The 24403-nt window shown below is 37.7% G+C and overlaps 1 protein-coding gene across 7 annotated transcripts in view; it reads left to right on the forward strand.

The window, feature by feature from the left end:
• ROBO1 (roundabout guidance receptor 1) overlaps window positions 1–24403 on the forward strand; it is a 713456-nt gene that overhangs the window by 623810 nt on the left and 65243 nt on the right. For all 7 annotated transcript variants that reach the window (XM_027692614.1, XM_027692617.1, XM_027692616.1 and 4 more), the window contains 3 exons: window positions 3506–3626; window positions 7610–7748; window positions 9034–9161. In XM_027692614.1, the coding sequence (XP_027548415.1) occupies window positions 3506–3626; window positions 7610–7748; window positions 9034–9161 (388 nt within the window). The remainder of the gene's footprint in view (window positions 1–3505; window positions 3627–7609; window positions 7749–9033; window positions 9162–24403) is intronic.

Below are 24403 nucleotides of genomic sequence, written 5' to 3' on the forward strand. Positions count from 1 at the left end.
TTTTTGCTGCTGGGTGGCCATAATTTACAATTCTGGACCTAGTTAACTCTGTGGGTGCCTCGAGATTTCTGTATGAACATCTCTGACTATTGTTTAAAGAGATAAATGAAGTGGACTTGCTTGAATGAGCAATTTACTCATGAGGAGCAAAATGTGGTCAGGCAGGCAGGTCATAGATAATAGCTTTCAATAAGTCTTTGTAAGCCACCATACTATCATACGTTCTCTCAATGTGCAGAGGATAATCCATACATGTTACAGGCAACTGAAGATCACCTGTGATCACAATCTTTTTCTCTTATTAGAATTCAGTGCTATTCTTGTATTACTTGCAAAGCCCTGATAGATCTGCTGGTAGGCACAGGACAGAACAAAACCCTGAAGAGGTGTGAAAAGTCAAAAAGTGGCTTGGCTTCATTTCGGTATAAAGGAAACACGACAGGCACTTTCAGAACTGGACTGAAAGCTTTGGCAGTTCAGCAGAGTGATTCTTTTCCCATGACACACAGCATCTACCAGAGTAGTGTAATAAAACTGTTTGCTGTATCTTGTTTATGGGGAAGAAAGGACTTGTATCCAATATGGTAACAACTCTTCTGGAGTTTTGGGGTGTAATGGCACGCTACCTATCCCTTTTTCAAGCCATTATACCATTTGCTGCTATAAAGTCCAGCTAGTGTATTCTGGGGCAGGGGCAAAAATATGAGAAGAACCAAAGCACTCCGATTAAAATGCCTTCATTAACTGTTAAGTATCCACAGACTGTAATTCGAATTTGCAGGATTTCAGATACTGTCCCCAAAAGTGATTTGAGTCTTTCCTGCTCTAAATGCTGGATATGAACTGGACTTACTGAACATGAGCTTAGTAAGACAAAGAAATGCAGCAGTGATTCTTTATGTGTTCCTCCCAAATTTCACACGAATGTGTCTCATTGTGTCCTTTCTTGCTTAAAACCATTGGTGTACAGTCCATAGGTATTTCTGGGGTTTCCTGTTGCGAGGAAAAGTGGCAAACATTGCACACAGACAGCGTCAGTTTGTCATAGCTGCAGTTTTCATTTGCATTGTCTCGTTAACAAACAGAAGGGCTTGATCAATTTTACCAAGATGGTGGGTACTTAATTGTTAAAATTTAATGAAAAACTTTAGTAGTTACCAACCACCCACCAGCGGAAGTTTGCTTTTTTTTCTAGCCATCTGTGGCCGCTGCAGTTACAGGCGTGTAATTCCACATCCACTTGTGGTACATTTTATTGTGGCTGTGTAATTCATCACAATTCCATGTGGCATAACCATCACTGTAGCTAAAGTTCTAAACATTACTTACATTTTAAGAAAAACAACCAACCAAACAGAAGATCAGCGAAGTAAAACCCTTTGCAAATGCATTCAGAATTCCATCTTGGAAGCACAGCTTCCTCCAGTAGGCATGTCACATCTTAGGAAGTCTTCCTCAACATCCAAGAGGGAATGTTTCCTCTGCCTCTTCTTCCTTATCTAAATCTCAAATAACTTGGAAGAAAAGCAACTTTCAGTGATTTTTTTAGCTGTTCATGTGTTTCTGCTTTAATGCTGCTTCTCTCCATCTATGCTTTGAAGAGAGTCTTGTGGTGATTCCTACAAGAAGTTCCTAGGATAGCTCTTGCTGGAGGTTACAATTTCTGCAAGAAATGCAGTTGTGTCATATTGTAATGGATTTGAATGGGATTTTATTAAGTGATAAAATAACAGAGAAGCACGAATGCTACTGAATGTCAGTGGGACTTAGAGGACATATGAAAATCACTGCTTTCAGTTTACACGGGTTTGAAATCATCAGATGAGTTGGTAAATTCCTGTGATATGTAAATACATTTCTTTGTTAAATCCAGTGCATTCATTATTGATATACATGAAAAGTATATATTTCTGCATGTGTATCTCGATATACAAACACCACAAGTAGAAATCTTTCTAAAACTGTTTTTTAAAATTCCTTGCATAGGTTAATTGGAAAATAAATCACTTTCCGTGATGTAGGGAGCTGTAAAACAGTAATAATTATAGATAGACTTCTAGTTATATTTTACATTCCCTTCTCCTGCTTGCCAGTTCAGGCAGTCAGCAACCTAAAAATTCACGTAGATTCTTGAAAAATGTGTATTTGCAGGTCACCCTTATTTTTTTCGTTCTTCATGCCTCAAATCCCCACTGAAATTTCGTCTTCCTGGATGATAAAGGACATTTCTCTTCTGTTCTCCAGCAGCGAGTGCCAAAGGCAACGGGATGAAATTTGTATGCAACACTATCTGCGTTACACGTGCACGTTCATTTATCTCAATAACTGACTGTCATCTCCGCGCGCCCACATCTTACAATGATAATAAGAGCCCAACGCTGCTCAAGATGTCAAATTTTCAGGGATAGATTTCTAGCTGCAGGCAACTCCGGCTAAATGCCTCATATTGAGAACACTCTCCTCCTTGTCACTGACCACATCAGACCCTTTCATGTAGCTACATATGTGGCTTTTATTTGTTGCGGACTTCCACCCCTGCCTTGAACTGTGGTGGTTTTCACAAGTGATTTGACTCTTAAGCATATGTTCGCTTCAAAATGTAGTTAATGCAATTAAGTAACATTTTTGTGTGTTGAAGTAACGTATTCAGCTGCCTGTACAAATTTTGCTGCGTTTTGGTGAACTTTGAAACTTGTTCAACCCTTTGGTCAACAAAATGGGAGAATAAATAGTTTTAAAGGAAGATCAGATATTTTCATAGGCGTTTAATAGGTATTTTTATATAACATAATAAGATTTGGAATCACAGAGGGTAAGTATGTTTTCTGATTTGGGGGTTATTTGTATTCCGTTATCTTCCAAAAGCTGAATCCAAAATTAAGAGCAGAACGTTATTCATTTCCCAGTAAGAATTTAATTGCTTCTGCCCATCTGCTTATCAGCCTTTAAAATTACTAATTTAGAGGTGAAAGAACTAAAGAATAAAGAATTTCCTTCACTTCCTTAAGAAATGAAAACGAAAACAAACACAAAATTCATAAATAATAATGAGCACAACCAGCAGTAGGATAGCGTACACATATTTCTTGTCAAGAAAAAGTAATTCCAGCACTTGATGTGAAAATGAGATTTATGTCTAGTACTAATTTTTACTCTCCACCTGATCGTATCAGTACATGGGAAGGGATTGTAGGTTTTCTGGTCAACAAGCATTTAACAGGCTGTTGAACAGCCAGTATTACATTATGGAGAATGAAAAAAAAAAGAGTAATGGTGTCCAATTCTGAGAGGTTTTAAAATACTGATATAAAACTAAGAGGCATATTTTTTTTATAAGAGAAAGAAGTTGGGCTAATACTAATATTTTTCACTTTTTTTTGTATGGTTTGGAAAATCACTGTTGGTTCCTTTTGTTTCATTATCTGTAACAAAATATTTTTCAAGTCGATATTATTAAGTCGATAATTCATATTAAGGTATTTTTATCATTTTTACTTTGTCCTAGATCAGAGGAGGGAAGCTTATGATCACATACACAAGAAAGAATGATGCTGGAAAATACGTTTGTGTTGGAACAAATATGGTTGGAGAACGTGAAAGTGAAGTTGCGGAGCTCACTGTTTTGGGTAAGAATTCCTCCTTTAAGACTTTCTTGATGAAAATGTCCAATTTTAATTTTTCCTACTAAGCCTTTTATTAAAGGTCATTCTCATCTATTGAAACTGTAGAAAATGTTTTTAGCCACGGTTGTGTTCTAGCAAATGGGAGGCAGTTAATGGCTCTTCAGTCCACCTGGAACTATTTTTTATATCAGAAGACACTTCCATACTTAGTTCTCAAACTGAAAAAATTCCAGTGTCCGCTGATTGGATCAGTATTGTAAAATAATAGCGAAGCAAAAATGTTAAGAAGCAGAGGATTAACTTTTCCATCTTGCTGAATAAAATCAGAATTATTCTGAGTTTCTATTTTAAATAATTATTCTTTCATTTGTAGTTGTGTGTACTGAGTACAACAGGTCTACTTATTCAAGTGATCCTAATGATGGTTCCTCTGAGCATCAAAAAATATGTTTTCATTCAAGATAACTGAGCTTAGCTGAAAACTACATTTTTTGCTGCTATTGCAGAAATAAAGCTTTTACTCCAAATTCAATGTCAGAATTCTTCAGCATGGAAAAACTCCCTCATGTTCACTGCAGATGCATCTTTGGTAGTTTTCATTCAAAATATGTCTCATTTTACTTTAAAAGAGGGGAGGCTTGAAGTAGCTTAATTGTTTCTGGAAAATAAATAGATGTTTTATCACCACAGGGTGAGAATACCCAAGGCATGGTTCATAGCACGCTTGTTTCCATCACAGCGCTGCTGCAGCCCTTGGTTTTTTTTGTTGTTATTTTTCAGGATGTGAGGCAATGACCTGAAGTTGTGTCAGAGGAGGTTTAGGTTGGATATTAGAAAAAGGTCCTTCACCCAGGGTGTGGTTGGAACGTGCTCCCCAGGAAGGCAGTCACAGCACCAAGCCTGACAGAGTTCAAGAAGTGTTTGGATGATACTCCCAGGCACTTGGTGTGACTCTTGGGAGTGTCCTGTGCAGGGCTAAGAGTTGGACTCAATGATCCTTGTGGGTCTCTTCCAATTCAGCATATTCTGTGATTCTGTGGCTGGTTTTTGATTTGGGGATTTTTTTAAAATTCATGGTTAATAGCTGTCCTGTCAGTCTTTGGCACTATTATTTGCCTTCACTACTTTGTAGGAGTTAGGACTCAGGCAACTTGAAGATGTGTTCAGAGTTCTATGTGAAGCAGGGGTTTCCATAATAAAAATGAGGTTGTGTGCCATCTTGAAGTTGTTCAAACTGAATATCCAAGGAAGATAGTGGTGTGTAACCCCTTAGAAGCTAAGGAATACTTCCTGTAATCCACTGCACTTTTTTGGTTTTGTTTTATAAAGACTTCTGAAGCACTTCTGGAGGAAGTTTGTTGTCAAATAGACTTATAGAACTTCCAAACAAAATCTAAAATTGAAAGTAAGTTGTAGTTACATGAGTGAAGTCCTGACACCAGGCTCCTATTTAACTGTACCAGTTAATAGCTCATCACCAGTCTACTACCAACCAGGGGATCATGGCATGGACTATTTGGTAAACTAGGCTGAAAAAATAGTACTCTTGCTAAACACCCATAAGAGAGAGACATTGCATCAGAGGTCTGCCTGGCTTTTTCTTCATTTCATGTTCCCTTCAAACATATTTCTGATTTTCAGCCTGGGGAAACTAGTGAGGTTTTGTTTTCAAACAGGACAGTAAAGCTTTGAATGTCTTACCGGTCTGTGTCTAGAAATCCTTAATACACCTTATTCTTTCAACTCAGACTTGGATACGCGTGAAAAAGCACGAGAAATATGCTGACTTCATATATTAAAATATTTCTACATAAATCTTCCGTTTATGGGTTTTGGTTATTTAGAAGTTGAACTTTTGCTTTTAGGTTTCTGCTTTAGATCAGAGGGAGAATGCCAGAAACTGTAATATTAGACAGTTTCAAAGTGATCCTTGCTAAGCTTTCCTTGTATGTACCAAATAGTCGTGTGACAAAGATAGATACTGAAATCAGTGCTGATTTCCCTTATCCGTTTCTGCATTTGAATAAGAGTGTTATGAATGGGCAGACAAAAACTCATGGAAGTCCATTAGTCTTCTTTTAGGAGACTGATCTAGAGAACAATGTGCCTCTTGTGGGTTTTGCAGTCAGGCAGCAGTCCTGGACTTACCAGATCAGTCTTTTTTCTCTTGCATAATTAAGTTGAATATTTTTCCCCAAACTATTCTTACACTGAGGTTTAATCCTAAATGTTCTTTTCTTGCATTCAGGTTTCAGGTTTTTTCAGCACCTACAAGGAAGGGGCCAGGGCAGGGGGAGTTGTCTGTGTTTGTGTCGTTTTAAATTCACAGCTACATTCTGTAGATCTCTGTTTTATTTCTCACATCTTGTATATGAACCTAGTCTAGAACTGACAGCTTAAAGATCAACTTGCTATTTAATTTAACATTATTTCCTAATATTGCCAGCAAAGTTAAGTTTTCTACAGCATAAGTGTCCAGCTGGTCTAGACATCCTCGAGAGTAAAGGAAGCTTTTTTAATAGGGCTTTGTTCAGTTCACATTTCCACTTCAGTACTTTTTGAACCACTCACTAAGTTTTTATAATACTGAATCTCTGTATCTTTATCTGCAAAGTCAGAGTAATATTTAGAACTGCCGTTTTCAAACACAAATGTGACACATGAAGAGAATGGGCTTGTCTCTTTATCCTTCTGTCTGGTGCTTTTGTACTTCTCTGAGAAATTTGTGACGTATTTTTGGGTATTCGCACTTCCTGATGGTGCCAACAGCTTCAGACTCTTCCAGTTTCAAGGAGATGATATTTATATCTTTAATAAATGCAAGTCAAAACATGCAACTGCCTTCTCAACTCCCTCAGAGCTTTCACAGGTTTATAGGCAAAATGGTCATCTGCCTCAGGCAGAACCTGCCAAGTACTCTCCTGTTAAACCTTCCCTGCACTCTGCAGTTAAACCTTCCCAGTTCTTTTATGGACATACTGTTGTCATCTGGTGCTGCTTTTTTAGATGGGTAATCATTCCTGGAGTATCCCAGAAATTGTTTAAAACAGTTTTTTTCCTTGTGAGTGTGCAGACCTTATTACACTCCAGCCTGGTGTGGAACTATGAAAATATGAATAGCCCGGCACCATAAAACTTTGAACCCTGTTGCAGGTAGAAGAGTGTGTCCATACCTTTCCTGAAATTTGCAGCTAATATCTGGGATGCCAGAATAGCACAGCCTGTACTGAGATCCCATTTTGTTTCAGAAATTCTGAGGACAAATATGCAGCAATTAATCTGACTCTGGCGAGCCAGGACTTGGATCATCCATGTCCTGCAATATAAGTCGGGGATAACAGCAATTTTTATGAACAAAAACTACAGAGAAGACATTCTGGGTTATTTTTTGGCTTGCTTTACTTTATATGTGCTAGTGAAAGAAAATGTTGCCTTTCTAACTTAGCATTGGAAGTTCTTGCATCGAACACTTGGTGCTGCTGACACCTGCAAACAGCTTCCTAGAGATACTGTGCTGGGCCTTACTTAGCCTTCAAATTTAGAGGCTCCACTGAGACAAAACCTCCAGTGAGACAATGTTTGGTTTGTGCCTTCTGTCTCTTTGAAGCAGTGCAGCAGATGAGTGGTCCTTTGAGTCATTGCAGCTTTCTATCTGAGGATGGACGTGTATTTAGAATTTGTGTTTAGATTGTGTTTTCCTTTAGCTGTATTAGCTGTGACAGGGATGTGTAAGAAGTAAGAAGTCCCTGCTTGGATCCTGAGCCGCTGTGGAGAGTGGCTGCCTCGTGCTGAGGTCCACAGTGCTGGCCATCTGCAGGGCTACAGATCTGCTTGGGGCTGTGAGCGAGAAAAGCGGCAGCCGAGGCACCTCCATCAGATTTGTCACTCTGCTCCCCTCACTCTGACAGCCACAGTTCAGTGACAGCTGTGATTCAGACACAGAACTGCTGGATTAATCCTTTTTTTTTTCTTCTCTTTCCCTTTAGAGAGACCATCTTTTGTGAAGAGACCAAGTAATTTGGCAGTAACTGTGGATGACAGTGCGGAGTTTAAGTGCGAGGCAAGAGGTGACCCAGTCCCTACAGTAAGGTGGAGGAAAGATGATGGGGAGTTACCAAAAGCAAGGTACAATACATGGAGTTACGTTTTTATGACATCCAGCTTGGTGTATGATGTGGCCACTCAACATTTGACAGCCAAAATTTCTTTTTCATGAATAGAGAAGGCCTGTCTTGATCTAAGAAGACGTTTCTAATTAGCATTGCACTCTACTTAAGGTTACAATTCGTGTTGAAACTTAAGAACAGCCTCTTCTCAAGTTTTTTGTTGCAACAACACATGACAAAAAATAACCCAGTTCAGTTAGTAATATCAGATACATGTTAATTCTTCACCTGAAGAGACTTTTGTGATTACTAAAAGTTTTGAAGATCGTATAACAAATAGTAAAATAGATCACAACATCAAGAAGTATATATTGGAATTGCAATTGGTATAAAATGTAGTCTGGTAGTGTAGAAAGCTGCCTTGGTTGTACATGTTTTTGTCACCAAGTTTCCAATTAACTGTTTTTTCTGACATTGCTTTAGTTCAGGACAAAAAGTAAAACACCTTATTAAAAATAAATACATTCTCTGATAAGTAGATGGATGGACAGATAGATACATACAGACATACATAAATAGATGGATTAATTACTTATTTACTTACTTTGAAATTCTAATTATCAGTTTTAGAAACTATTAGGGGAGTGGACTGAAAAAAGAAACCCTTTAACAGTTGACTTCAGCCATCCAAATCCAACTTCCTATTAGCCTAGTCTATAGCTTTAATAAAAACTACATAATTTTTAAGAGAAAAATCTACTTACCATAAATAGAAACACATTGACTGCATTATACAAAGAAGCAAAAAAGGTGATGAAAGGAGAGAAAGTGGTAAAAGGCCACATTGTTCTTAAAAAAAAAATAATGAATTGTGATTTGTCTTGACTTTCAAGCAATTCTGATCTTCTTGAGTAGAATATTTTCTTTTCGACCATATTAAAAAAATCATTCAGATGGAAAAATTGTAGGGAGAATAACTACTATTGTATTTACTTGTTAAAAGTATTTTAGCAATAAAAATGTTCTGTGTTAGGGCTTTGCAATTGTAGTATGCTGGTGAAATTCTGCTGTCAGTTAACTCATGTTGCAAATAATATCAGAATAAAGTTTTCAAATATTTAGATATATTTTGTTCCTAAAACTTTATTTTGCATTATCAATTTATGTGTTTATACTTTATTCCCTTATGGGAAATACAGCAATAAGAATATTTGAGAGCAAACCCACCATACCTTTACCCTTTGCAGAAATTGTACAAAGTTGCATTATTCCTATTCATTGTTTATTACTATGTGTATTTAAAGATACGAAATCCGTGATGATCATACCTTGAAAATCCGGAAAGTTATGGCAGGAGACATGGGATCCTATACTTGTGTTGCAGAAAATATGGTTGGAAAAGCTGAAGCATCAGCAACCTTAACAGTTCAAGGTAAGAATGTTTCTTTGCAAAATACTAGAATAAAGCTGATTTTTTTGCACAACAGCTTTATAGAGTTCCTGTAAACAAACTGCTTGAGACTGTACACAACTATTAGAGTTGCAACTTATGCAGGGACTCTCTGCTGTATTGTAAAAAAAAAAAGTGGAAATACAAATTTGGCTTGAGTTGTATTCTGAGGAAATGGAAACACTTCACATGTAGGATGTTTTTGTGAGCAATCTTTACAGTATTGGGATGGGGATGTTTTGAATTTCAATTCTTCAAGTTCAGAATCATGTCACTTGCAATCTTTGTATCTGAAACCCTAACAGAAAGAAGAAAGTCAATTTTTTCAATTAAATATAGTAAAGAAGCGGCGAATGATGAATCTGTTTGTGTATTTTTTAATACAGTAACCCAGACCACTGGAATTACTGTTGGTTTTTTCATTATAAAAGCGTATCATGGCACTACTGGCTCTTTGTAAGATAAAAATTCAGTGGAACTCAGTGAACTAATATGTATAAAAATCCTTCATTGCCTTTATATACACAATCCAGATGTTCACTATTCAGATAATCCCTCTCTTCCTTTCCTGGCTAGCAGACAGGCAATGATGTAATCCTAATGCTTTTTTTCTAGGCACTGATGGTTCTTCTGTCCTTTTCCCTGTTCAGTGGGAATTAGTCATTATGGAGTTCTGGGGAAGGATAGGCTTAAAAGTATTTTATTTGGTAACAGGCCTCTATTTTGACACATTTACTGTAACAGGAAAGGTCTTGTCCTTAACCTGCTTTCCTTTTTCCAACAGAAACATTTGGTGTCCCTCTGTTAGGAAAATGGGAATTCTTTTGTTGAAGTTCTCATAAAACCAAGAATTTTTAGATGTTCTGTTTTGTTAGTCACCGTGATGTTTATACATCAAAACTGATACCTTATGTTTGTAAAATAACCAGTTCTTATGGTCAGTGTTGCAGAATAAAAGATGAACATGTAAGCACTAAGCACAGTTTATTTAAAAGAAAAAGGCTGAATTATTTTTTAAATCATGATTTGTTCTGAAGATCATGTCTTGTATCAGCTGTTAAACCTGTAAAATGGTAGTATTAAGAAAATTTGCTTTATGACTGGTTGAGCAGTTATTTTTCTGGAAATAAGCTATTGGTAACACTAATCCTTCATAGTCCTATTCAAAATAATAAGCAAACACGTTCTTGTAATCCTATTTAGGTTAATGGTGCTAGTAGATATAAAATGACTTAAGTATGTAGATGTTAGAGTCAAGTGAGATCTTTTTGATAATAAACTGGTATTTTTAAGGAACATGATCATAGATTAAGTCCTGATTCAGCAAGATTCTAATTTTTTAAGTAGTTGTATTACACAGTAGATATTCATGTTATAACAGCTTTGCTCTGAGGATATTGTTATGGGATAATTTGTTTCCCAGTGTGAATGGATTACCTCCTGAGCCATTTGTCTGCACTAATGCCTTTGTAGAAGGGATTGATGTGAGAAACTGCAATGTGTAAGGCCAATTTGTAGTTGGTAATGTAGTAAATAATGATCAAAATCCATTTATTAGCGTATCCAAGAGACCGAGTTGTATGGGAAGAAAAAAAGTACTCCTCTAGAAAATGACTTTTTCACATTTCTCCTTCTTTTTCTGCCTTCTCCTCTTCTTCCCTTCGCTTCCTGTGTTTAAAATGCTTATTTTTTTCCTTAAGGGTCATCTTCTTGACTTTGTTCCATCTAGAGAGGTAGTTTTGATCTTGTTTCAGTGCTAAGCTGACATTGTTCTGATCGCTTGCGGACACACAGCTCTTTGAGGTTTTGTTTTTTGTGGGTTTTTTTGAAAGATTTTATGATTTTTTTTTTCCCCTTGGTGATTGAAGGAATGCAAATGACAAGTCTTTTCTGCACTTTTGGTAATTGTCACATGATCTGTTGACTGTGGAGTTTAGTAAATGTCTGTTCTGCTGTTATTTTTGTTACCTATTTGTAAACAGAGGGCTCTGCTGCAAATCACAGCCTCAGAAGTTACAGCTGCCACTGTGCGGTCTGGTTAAATTCATAAAAGGGCAATGAGAAGGTTGGGCTTGGTTTTGGGGTCGTGTGGGTTAGGGTTTTTTTGTCTTGGGTCTTTGTTTTGGGCTTTTTTTCCCCTTCAGTAACTCGGCAACAGGCTGTGGTGTTTTCATACCAGACCATATGCCGGAGAAAGAATATGAGAGTTGTTAGTGGTGCCCCCTGATGTGTGTCCATGCTAGGAAAGGGGCAGTTGTCACCTGTCAAGTGTCTGCACAGTGGAAGTGCTCCACTGCAGTGAAACGTGGCACGCAGCAGACAGGGCTCCTGATGACACTGCTCAGGCTCAGGGCTGGTAAGCACTGCTAAGAAGAGGACATATCTCCTTCTCTACTCATCATTTTTCAGGCCTCAAGCACTGTGGTTGACCCGTGTATGTTCTGTCCCATGCAGGGTTATCTAGGGTGTTAAAAGGCGGAGCGTGCAGCACCAGAGCTAATTGAGATACCCAGGTGTCAGGGAGGTGTTGATGTAACAGGGCCAATAACCAACCTGGTGTCTCGGCAGAGCTGCCCTGGGCCTGGCAGGGTCCTTTCCTCCAGCTCAGCTCTGACCCCTTGGGATGCAGGTACTGGAGTGCCTTGTGCATGCCCTGCAGGGCTCCCTGTCTGGGGAATGCTGCACAGCTCTGCCTCAGAGCTGCTGAGTGGGCCCACACTGTGTCCCTGGACTAGGAACTGTCAATTTGGATAGTTCAACTCTCCCTCTATATATAACAAACTCTTAACTGTAGAAAATACAAAAGAGGGGAGGGGATGTAAATTCCATTTGAATGTTCTTCGTGCTCATCAGTAGCATCACAGATGCTCGTTGTTGGAATCACTGTTTTCCTCTATACAGACTCCTAACTTTGGGGATCGTGTTTCCTACATGAAGTACAGATGTTGCATTCTTATTGCAACTTCAGCCATGTTCTTAAACTAAATTTGGAGTTCTGTATTAACACGGAACTTTCAACCTTTCACTTAAGTCTTTTACTGTTACTGCTTAGAAGCGTTTCCATCCCTGAAACTGTGAAGTTATCTTGTTTTCTCCTTGGAAAATAAATGGTTAAGAAAATGTCATCCTGATGTTGTTTGCATTTTCCTAAAATTAGAGAGACTCAGTCTTCTGTTTTCATTTTGCAACAACGTGTACTGCATCTATAAGGCATCCAGAGACGTTGCTAAATACATGTGGAAGCATTTCATTCAGGAGATGATTAATTATTAAATAAATACCTCAGTCAATACAAAATACCAGGAAGCAGCCCAGAGTATATTTTATTTTGCCAATTCATAGTATTTTGCCAGGTAGCTGATGTGCTCCAGAAAAGGGAAACAATGGCCCAAAGTCCATCTCTGGAGCCAGTGGATTTCTCTCTTGCTCTATCACTAAGCAAGTTGGATCTAGTTATTTATTTATATTGTATTGTATTTTATATATATGCAAAATGCTTTTCATGTTTTGTGGACGTTTCTATTACATAATTTGCTTAGTTTTATGCCTTGAAGCAGGACTGTAGAAATAATGATATTATATATTTCATTATTACATATATAATTGAAGACAATGTTCCTAAGACAAAAAATTACCAAAATTACCAAATTTACCAAAATTACCAAAAATTACCAAAAATGCATACCTCAGAACTTTGGTTCTGAAAGAGAATTAGTTTTACTATTAGTGCAAATAGAAGTAGGGCTTCTTTAAGGGTGCAAATTCCACGTTTAACCATGAAAATGCTTTTAGGCAAATCTAAGAACCAAAGGTTTTATATATTTTCACCTGCTTCCATTTGCTTTGCTCTGATTTGCAGTACTTAATTAGGCTTTTTTAGCAGTTAGTTTTATAATAAGTTTATGATTTATGGTGAAACAAGCTGTACTCTCTGCAACAAGTGTAAGTTACGGCTCCAGTGGAAGTCCTTCTATGCAGTTGGCCAGGAACCACTGTAGCAGTGACAGGGTAGATACTTGTCAGCAGGAGTTAAGAGAAACAGGTCAAGGAGGTCAGTTGACTTGAGGATTTCCCAAGAATCACCAACACTGTGGCTGTTGATGTCTGTGGGTCAGCCACCAGCAGGTTGGTCATGAACAACAACCTTTGAGTTCTTCTTAACTCTCCTTGTTCAAGTAGTGACTCTGGAGGAGTGTGCAGTACTTGTTACAGTACCCTGCCTAATATACATCTAAACCTACAGCAGCACCGATTGAACTCTAAAATGTAAATTTTTACCATTCAAAGGCACTAAACACATTCAGTGTTATCAGTTTGGCAGGAAAGAAGAAGAATTCCTGTGGAAATTACACTGGCCAATCCATATTTTACAGTGGTGATCTTGAATACCAAGCCTTTTTAGATTATGGTGTCTTTAATTTTAGGATTAAGAGAGCTTGTCTGCAAGGTAGATAGTGAGCAGAACTTTTGATAAGTGACTTCTGGCTGTGATTTTGCTGTACTAGTCAAGTGACAAGGAATTTTAATCTGAAAAGGTGGCACATGCTTCAGGTCTGGAATTTCCTCCTCCTTTCACCTCCTCTTTGTGTAAAGTAGCTTCAAGGCATGCAGTAAGAGACATCTAGTTGATAAGGCTTCTGGGAAGGGCTGAGAATACCACCCAGAATAAAAAGGAATAGGATTTGTTCTTTCATCTGTCTGATACCACAGAAATGTTTCCACTGTGTCAGGCCGCTGGTACACATTATAAACTGGCTGTAAATGTAATTGGTTTATAGTCTGAACTATCTACATTAAACAACAAAGACAAAATTCAGAATTTGATGGGATTACAGAAATGCTGTTGAGGTATAGGGTGGTTACTATGCGTTGCAGCAAACGCCTCACAGCATCATGTGGGAATTTAACCACTGGAATTTTAAAACTAGGATTTGGATTAAAATCTGAACTTGTCTACATGGTCACTCTTTAAGTCAGTACTTCTCCTTTTGGAAGAACTAATTTTAAACCACATTGTGTCTTCAGTGCCATAAGAGAGGAAGGAAGAATAGTGACTGTCCAATGAACTTGAGGATTTTTTAATTTATAAACTTTTGGCAGGATGAATGAAGGAGACTATCTCTTGTGATTTGTGTAGCTTGAAGAGCCCATTTCCCCCTTAATGACTGCTGTAAACTGTGACAGTGCTTCAGATTTCTATCAAGGAACTGAGGAGTTTGACTGCCACCTATTTCTGCTGAAAGAATAGAAATCTTAGATGTTAGTCAGAAGGAACTGGGAAGACTCTCTTCTTCAGAAATTAGTGCCCTGCAGGTTTTTGTCCTACTGATGCAAGGGATGAGCACTAAGATTCCTGAAGCATTTCTAAAATACAGATAAAAGAAAAATAAGTAAATATTTCAGCGAAATATTTTTTTACAAAAATTATAGTTGCTTTGAATTGATGTGAAATATTTTAATAAATAACTGCCTCCATGGTTTCAATGTTTTGAAATGGAGGTTGCTTTTCTTTTTACATAGAGTCTCACAACAGTGACAGCAATAGCTTACAGGAAAACAACACATAAAAAATGTTGAGATTCCTTCCTTCAGTTTGATACTTTGAAACAAGAATTTGAGACAGATGTTGCTGAGCAAGTAGAACAGAAGGAGTCCAAATAATTTTGAGAAATGTTTCTACAAAAATAAGTTGAACTTAGAGGCTTTCTCGTGCTGAAAGGGATTTGTTTACTGTAAAGTTCTTAAAAATTCTACATTTTAATCACTTGCTGAAGAGAACTGAGGCAAGTAGATTTGTGTAGCATACTTCAGCACTCAATTAAAAAGCAGCAAACAAAATCTGAAGTCTTTTTCCTAATGCCTGAAATTTCCTAAATCCCATGGCTAGGGAAAAAACAATTGGTTTTGTATCAGGTTCCACTGCTGCAGACTTTACTGTGTGACTGCTGTTATAAAGATAACATTTCAATAATTCTGTCTTTGGAACAGACAAAATGGAATTTTACTACAAGTTGTTGAGTTTGCAGATTTTTGGTTTTATGAATAAATAGAGCTCAAGGAATAGTAATTTTAATTGGTTGTTCAATGAACAATACTTCTGCTATAGATTCATTCTGAAATAAACATAGGCTTTATTAAATATGTTAAACATCCATAAAAAGGCAATACACACTTTATTTTTGCCTTGTTTATAGCCTGGAAGTAATTTTAATAAAGACTGTACAGTGATTGTAGTACATTCTCTTACTTTTGTTAGTATACATGCATCAGTAAAATCAGCCATCTCTGAATTGCTCTTAAGAAAACAAATTTAAAAATGCTGACTTACAATAACAGTGCATTCAAACATTGTTTTGATAAGCTGTTTGGAGTACCATTTGTTACTATGAATTGTGTTTTGTTTGAACACTAAAATGCTTTATTGTTAGGTGCTGAATAACACTCAAGAACTGGTAATAAAGTATCTTGCAGTCTTTGTATGTGAACTAAATCGCCTCCTAGGCTCAGTATCAGCATCTTTCAGTGCAGGAAAATAATGGCTTCTTCGGGTTAAACTGCTAAATATCAAATATGGTCACAGTATTTTCTTCAAGAGGTATCTGCGTGCTCCTCTTGTCCCTATGACCACACGTTAATTCCCAAAGTTTAGGGTGATGTTTTTTTCCCCTTTCTGTACAGACTAGGACGACAGGACTGAGACAGAAACACAAAGCTGTCTGGAAGGTTGCTTGTCTTGTTCTCATAAATGCTCTGTGCTCTCTAAACCCAGCAGTGAGGGGGATTCTGTTCTCTTCATCTTTCAGTGGCCTATGAGAGCCCACTTAGGACTTGCACCTCCACAAATTAGGCAGCAGCTGTTCCTTTTGACACAATTAAGGTAGCACATTGAGGCTTGGGTCTCAGTACAGAGGAAAAAGTCACCTGAGAGTTCTGCTTTGGTCCAGCAAGGTCTGATGGCCTTTTCTGTACTTCTTCCTTTGGAGTTCCTCGGTGCTCAGAACTTTCCAGATTTTTTCCCCGAAGACTATAACCTAACTAAACACTGAACTGCAAAACATCTTTACTAGTCTGTCGTGCACAAGTTTTAATGTTTTGTATTTTTTTTGCTACCTGAAGTTAAAATTTGTTAATATGTCACAGTTACCTTCCTGTGGCCATTATGAAAGAGTAAGTTCAGGTATCAGTGTAGACTTAGGTTGTCTATGTGGGGGGTATGGCATCCCTGTGAGAAGAAATCCAGATTTCTTTTGAAATAGTATCTGTTTCAGTCGAGAGTATTCCTCCCTGAGTATTGCATGCCCAAAATAACATTTTTTAATGATCACAACTTACTGCACTGTAGAGATTTATTGTCCTTCCATTTTTAGTGTGTGCTTGGTTTCCATTGATCATGAGGCTTTGGCCACTTTTCACAAATAGCTTTAACTTGTTATAAGAAGGTTGCTATGGATTTCAGGTTCTTCTTTCCAAGAAGTAATCTGTGCTATCATAAACAGCTGGGAAAAAAATCCCACTCCGTTTCCTTTTCAGCTATACTATCTTTAACTGGAAGTCAAAAAATTTAGTAGGAAGCTCCTAAGATTTCTTCGAATAGTATCCAGCTCTCATAATCTTTTTGTACTTCTGCACAGCTTATTTAAAATTCAGCTTTTTTTCACTCTTTTAAAAGGCTTTAGTATAAATATTTGTAGCCACGACTACTGAGATTGCAGTAGTGCCTAAAATTACATCAGTAAAACACAGGGGAAGACAACTCTTTTCTGAAAAGAGAATCCTGGGAAACAACTTCACAGTTTACTGCGTTACTCTAGTTTTTAAATAGATGGAATTAGACTTGTCATAAGTATGCTTTCTAAATTATGTTTGGTTTATAGCATGGTTTAGGAGATTCAGAGCAAGGAAGGGGTCAGGGAGACTAGGAGAGGAACTTTTGGAAGATCTTAAATCCCTCTCTCCCTCTCTCTGTCTTCAACCTTCCATAGTCTTGTCACCTCAAGGCAATGACTACAGGATTTATACGCATTTTAAACTGCATACTACATGTATTAACCTGAAAAGTGCTACCTTTTAAAATCATATTGCAAAGTCTATTTCCACATTTTTATCTTAGAAATCTTCATTGACTCCTGCAGGAGGAGAGATTATAAACTACTTATTTTGTAGCTAGTATCAGCAAAATCAGTTGCAAATCAAAAATACCTCATGTGAGTACATTTCACACACTGTTCTCTTCCCACGAATTTTTGCAGTAGGTTCCTCCCCCACACGCATAGGCAAACACACACACACTTGTGTAGCCCTTTTCACCTTGACTTTTTAAGTGTTCTGAAGGGAAGATTTGTTATCCTGCTGTGAATCAGACTTTAAAATAATATAGTTCCATGGCTGATACAGAGCTGAGATAGAGCCAGATTTTATTGCTCAGCCCCATCAGAGTTTTGGAGGGAAACACATCTCAGCTTAAACTAAATCTCAAAATGGCCGGAAATCCAAAAGGAGTTGATGCTGTTTGATTGCTCTTGAAACAAGAATATCACCCAAGCAGGGCATTTTGTTAATGCACAAATCTTGTGCAGTTTAGCAGCAGAGGATGGAGTTTAAGCCACCGAAGAGAGAAAAGAAGCTTAGTAACATTTTAATGCCAGTAACGAAACCAACAAGCTGTTGAAACAAATTGCTTGTGGCTCCGGCTGCAGAGCTGGGAACAGAAGCCTTTCCGCTTCCTGCAGGAGGGAGAATCCTTGATTTTGAATGCGTGGCACATTAGGCTCATCTCTAAAATTGTTTCTGGAGTTGGTGATGTTGAGCTGCCATGCTGTGTGTGTTTAGGTAGGTGTTCTAAAGCCACATCCTCGCCTGTCTCTCTCCCTGGTATGTGTAGCAGCTCCAGATGCACTTGTATTTTCAAGGTTTTATTTGTACTGTCAGCACCAAGGAGCGATACTTGCCTTTTTTCCCCTGTCAGACCACTTTCTTCTGGAGTACACGAGCCCTCCTGAGTACACACAGGCGCCTGCCCTTTTTCCCTGGGTTTCAAGTCAAGAGGCATAAGCTAAATCCAGCCAGCCAGGCATGTGCCATGTGCTGAGAATGAGTCATGGTCAGAGTCAGCGTCAGGGTGATGTGACTACCAGGTTTCCAGACTGCAGCTGTCTTGTTCCTGCTGATTGCAGTGCAGATGGATAAGTGCACAGGGAGGAGTGCAGCTGGCAGCCTGCTGGTCCCCAAGAGTGGCACTGTTTGCATAGGGTGTAGTCCTCAGCCAGCCTGTTTCTAAGTTACTGCCCAGCACGTGTCGTGGTTTAACCCCAGCCAGACGCTAAGTACCACACAGCCCCTCACTTGCTCCCTCCACACCTTCCCCCCCAAGTGGGACAGGCAGAAGAATCGGGAAAAAATACCCTCCTCCCCTCAAAAAAAAAACCCAACCCCCTAAACAACCCACCACCAAGAAAACCCACCAAAATTTGTGGATTGAGAGAAGAACACTTTAATAATTGAAACAAAGTAAAATATATTCCTACTAATAATACTAATGATAATAATAATAATAACTTTTATGAAAGAGAGAGAGAGAGAAATAATAAGTGATGCACAATACAATTGTTCACTGACTGATGGCCAACCTGTCAGCAATCAGCAGTTCCCAGCCAACTCCTTCCAGTTTATATATTAGATGTGATGTTCTATAGTACAGAATATCCCTTTGGCCAGTTCAGGTTATGTTCCCTCCCAGATTCTCATGAACCTCCTTACTGGCAGAGCATGAGACACTGAGAAGTCCTTGACTTAGGGTAAGCCCTGCTTAGCAACAGCCAAAACATCAGTGTGTTATCAACATTATTCTCATACTGAATCCAAAACTCAGGCCTGCACCGGCTACTAAGAAGAAAATTAACACTATCACAGCCGAAACCAGGACAACCTGACAAGTTTTCAGTGTTCAGACAGAAGAGGGAGTGTGAATCAATTGTAAACAAAAATAAATAAATACAATTCTTTTAAAAAAATCATTGAGAAGTCTAGTGAGAAAAACAGCATCTCATTGATACTGAGGTTTTTCCCTTATTAACTTTTTTGTGCATGAGCCTGAAATGTTGTAATGGGTTTCTGGGTTTTCTAAAGGTGATCTTACCATCAAAACTATTTTTCCAACTAATAAGTCAACTGCTTTCTGTCTTAATTTCATTCTCTTACAGTACCATTATAGAAGACAATTACTCTCTTTCTTTTCCAATCACTTAGATTTTTATCTTCTTGGGTTTGGTACATTTGAAGTTATTGTAGTCACTTGTCCCTTTAAACCTAAGAAGTGCTTATCTGACACATCAACAGCAATCTAAAACAGAATTTTTCCAGTCATCGTAAATATAATAAACCACAATCGCTCCCTTGGTGGGGGTTTGGAATTACAAGTCATCACTTTTGATTTGAAACATCAAAAATCTCATGTAAACATTTTACCTCAACTTGCATGACTGTGACATGTTTGGCGCCAGACTCCTGGACCTTTCCTCAGAAGTTTGTGCTGCACTGTGTCACACTTGGTGCTCTGGGACCATGCACTGTGAAGGCATTCATGGTGAGTAAGGGTGTCCCAGCCTGGTCCTACATCAATGTGGATTTTATCAGAAAATTGGGGAAAGTATGAATTATTTATATGCATTTAGACCTCAAGAAGTGACAGCTGAAAATAGAGAGACCAGTGAGGATGAAAAGTGATACACCCTGACTCTTTTGTGATGTACCTGGTGTTATTTTCCCGTATTTTTCACTGGCTGAAGCCAGGAGGCAGCTGAATGGCAGCATTTATATTTTTTCAGAATAAGAGATTCAGGCCTTTGTTTATTTCTCTGTAGAAAGTGATACTTCCCACAAATGACTGCAGAGAGATGTGCGTATCGAGGACACTGAGTGTTTCAGATTGCTTTGATAAGAACAAATAGCCTACAAATCACTGGATAGGAAATGGAACATGGCACATTGTCTTAAACTATCTCCCTTAATAATAGTTTTTGCAAAACAGCAACATAAATACCTGGTAGTCATGTTGCCAGAGGCATTCAATGGTCCTCATTCAGATACTTCGTAAAAAGTAGTTAATTAGATCTCAGAATTTAACAGGATTAACAGTTAAACGTATTTTTGAACAGAAGACACTGGCAGCTTTTTGCTCACTTTTTGTTTGGAATTAGGGAAAGATTTGGAAAGTGAAATTGTTCAGAATTTATTTTTTTTTTTTAAGGCATGAGCAATCTGAGCTTGACCGCGTTGTTAAACATACTGAGACTCTCACATTTCCTCTGCCTGTAACTCTAGTACCCAAATTTACTGTGCCCGCTCATTTCAGACAGAGATTATAAACAGTGGGTTTCTCACCCATTCCTTTCATCCCAAGATGATAAACAGCTGAGTTTCAGCCCCTCTGTAGAACTGCAATGCTCCATGACAGATAATGCAGCTATCTCTGTACTATCCCTGCTCTGGAGTTTCTCCTCTCTCACTGTCCATTCTGTATCTGCCCAATCCCCTCGAAAATGCCTGCTTCCCACTCTGAATTGTGTCCCTTCTCCTACCAGTTTGTTTCTGTAGGCACATTCAACCTCTGATAGTTTTCACTTGAACTGGGATTAACAGATCACAGAATTAATTGAAAGGAATCTAAATTTTATTGTGACTGCCATTTCCTAGATGAGTCATAATGGCCAAAGATTTGTACAGAAGCTAAGGATTGTACATGAGCTTGACTGTTGTATGTTATTATTGGCCTGAAGATTGGGATTGTTTCATTTCTCTGGTGTAGAGTTGTACTTTCTTGCTTCTTTTATTGTTGCCTCTAGGAGTGTCAAGCACTCCTTGAAGACATGAAGATTTTTATTTAAAAAATCAAAAGTGAAACACACTGAGCTTAAAATGAAAGTATTCAATTTGTGTCAGTTAAATAACAGAATATCTTCTGAGCACCTGGAAGGTATTCCTAAATAGTACTAGTCAGACCAATAATTAATGAGTATTTAATATGCAGAACAAAATACTGTTTGATAATTAAGTACCACCTTGGATCTCAAGATCTCAAAAGCGCCGCCTTAGTCTAAATGAATGAAAATGTCTATAATTCTACTCTCTTCGGGATAAATAGGTACTACCACAGCTTTCAAGAATAGGATACTTAAAGTTTATAACTTGTCAAATATGAGACTAAGAAATAGACACGACGCTGTAATATTTTATTCTAAATATGAGGAAACCAATGAGTTACAGGCAAACCCTAGATCAGCATTTACAAACCTAAGCTCATCGCAGCAGTGCATAGTGGGAGGACAAGAGACAATTGATTTAAGTTGAAACAAGGGAGATCAAGGCTGGATGTGTTGAGGAATTTTCTCACTGGGTGTACAGCCAAGTGGTGGAGCTGGTTGCCAGAGAGTCTGTGCGTTCTTATTCCTTGAAGTTTTTCAAGGCCTGACTTGGTCAAACCTTGGCTGACCTTGTAGCTGACCCTGCTTGAGCAGGAGGTTGGACTAGAGACCTCTGAGGTTACTTCCCACCTGATTCTCATATGAACCTACAATACTACATCTGTCAAATACAAAAAAAAATAGTTACTCCATTAACATCTGGCAACTATACTGGTCTGTAGTTTAAGTCCTAAAACTGCAAATTCCTACTCCTGTGAGTGCATTTAATGATACCAATAGTCCCAGTGAGGTTGATAGGATTGCTGGTAAGAATAAGGCATTAAAAGATCACATCACTAGTCTGGAAACCACTTTTCTTTTGGTTTTTTGTTCAGTGACTGGACACATCTTCCCTAAAAAGCCCACATGTCAAGGAAGTTATACAAAAGGCAAAAATATTATTCCTTTGGTAGTTGTGGTTTTACATGCTAACTTCCTGTCTTTACAAACAGGTTATTCCTCCTAATTGCCATGTGAAAAGCCATGATTAACACAGGGAAAATTAATTTACTTTATAATTGAAAGTGCTGTCAAATAAAATATGCCATAATAGAGGAAAACCTCTTCTCTGTTTTAGTAACCTTAGATATCAGTAGACTGCAAATCAGACTAAGAATGTGGTCTTTGTTGTAGATGTTGCTATTATTGTTGTTCTTTTAAACCACATGATATCCCTGTGACAGAATTGTTTAAATTTTTCTATGAAACTTCACCCTTTGCCCTTTCCACAGATTTGCAACCAATGCGATGCCCTGTTTCTACAGGGATTTATTTTCATGTATCAGTATCCCCTCTGTTTTTACAGGTGGGCAAAAAAATATATTCGTTTGACAGGGTTACTTTTGACCTACAGTAAGAAATGTCTAGTGAAAAGAGAAGTGGAAATTCAGCACTTAGAAGTTAATTTAATTTGTGGAAATGTAATTGAGCAACCAAGACAGATTTCTGTCTGTTAGAGGTTTTCAGGTGAGTTTTCAGTAGAGGACTTGAGCAGCTCTGCACTGCTACCAAGAAGGCTGAACTTTTCTCTTCTTGGCACTACTCAACTAATGGAAAATTGGTAATTTAGAGTTACTTCCTCCATGCAAGAATTGCATCCCATTAAGTCTCTTATCAGGCTGCTTCATGTAGAATATGAGTTGTGTTTTGTGGAGAAGCATTTATAATTCCAGAGCAGGTCAGACTGTAACTGCAAGTTTAGTAAAGAGCTTTTCAGTTAAAAAGGAACTGTTACTGGGTAATATGCTTACACACAAACAAGAGCAGCTAGGAGCTGAATCTTGGAGAAGAGCATGTTTCTCTCAGGAATTCATGTGTATAATTTTTTGGCCACTTCTCTTACAAATCACAGACTTGCAGATAGTTTGAGCAGAGTAATGCACGCTGATGTTCCTTTTGAGAAATACTGAACCCACACACCTAGAGAAACCTAGTGCACATCCGGAATAGTGCCTTAAAACTGAAACTCAAATGTTTGAAAAATGGTAATTTCAACTTCCTCTGTTTGGGATCATTTCCTTAAAAAAAAAAAAAAAAGGTCTCTAATATCATAAAACTCAAATCTCTTTGATCTGGTTTTGGCACATTGAGTTGCAGCTTCTTGGCTTCAACATGTTCCAAATTCCAATATTATATCATATTCTGTTTCCGATTCGTTTTCATAATACACCTGGAGTCCCCTCTATTCATTCAACAGGAAGCCACTATTCCTCATGCCTAGTGAATGTTGGCAAATTTGATTATTATTGGTTTCCTCCATGTGTTTATCAGAGGATGCTGTATTGAGGGTGCTTAGCTACTTGATACGACAGTGTACCGTTACCCTTGCTGAACAACAGTTGTTTTACTTTCAACATAAAGAACACCAAAGTGCAGAAGGGCTCACTATTTTTAATGTGCATTTAAAAAATTATGTATTTTTGGACTTGTGCTGTAATTATCTTACACCAACTACCCTTTTTTGAGTAACTTTTTTTTTATTGGTCAGTAGCTGTGTATATTTTCAAAATGCATTATTTTTAGGTTTTTATTTTCAATCTGTTCTTTCAATCAGTGATATGTGGTTGGAATGCTTTCTAACATGCCTTTCTTTTACAAGCAAAGTTAGCCTGCCAGGATCTGTGCCATTTCGAAGTTTATGAAAATTTTCAGCTATGGTTGAAGGATAATTTAATGTTTGATAATTAACCGCTGACCATTTCCATTGGAAAATCTAATATTTTGCAATAAATGTCTGGTTTTGAATATTTTAATGAAATTGAGGTTTGAGGGGCAAAAAAAAGAGTTAAGAATCTTTTCAAATTAATTTTAATTGTGGTTTACTTTTAATTTACATTTAATAGCAAGCATTATGACCTTGACACAGCAGTCCTGTACTAAAGAGATTCGTGTGTGGGCTAAATGCCTTAGCATATTATTAATTTTTTAATAAACTTTCTTTTGTAATTGCTAGTAGCTTCAGAAAAAAATATTCCATTTGTAAATGTTTGGATGCTTTAGAAAGGGTGTAAATGTCACTGTTCCATTTCAGCAACATTTCAGAGTAATATTTACTAGAGATTTTAAGTTATTTTACCATGGAAAGCTCTTGATGCAGAGGAATAATGATAAGGTAAAAAAAAAAATTTACTCTGGGTTACACAACAGTTCATTAGAAAGGCTTGGAGCAGAACCCAGACTGCCTGATCATTATTTCAGTCTGTTACCCATTTTCCTCTACCACCTGCTTTCAGTATTTGAAAGACTGCTGCTTAAAAAGAAATTAAA

Source organism: Neopelma chrysocephalum, unplaced genomic scaffold (assembly GCF_003984885.1).
Source record: "Neopelma chrysocephalum unplaced genomic scaffold, ASM398488v2 Primary Assembly neopelma1_87, whole genome shotgun sequence".
Lineage (NCBI taxonomy): Eukaryota > Metazoa > Chordata > Aves > Passeriformes > Pipridae > Neopelma > Neopelma chrysocephalum.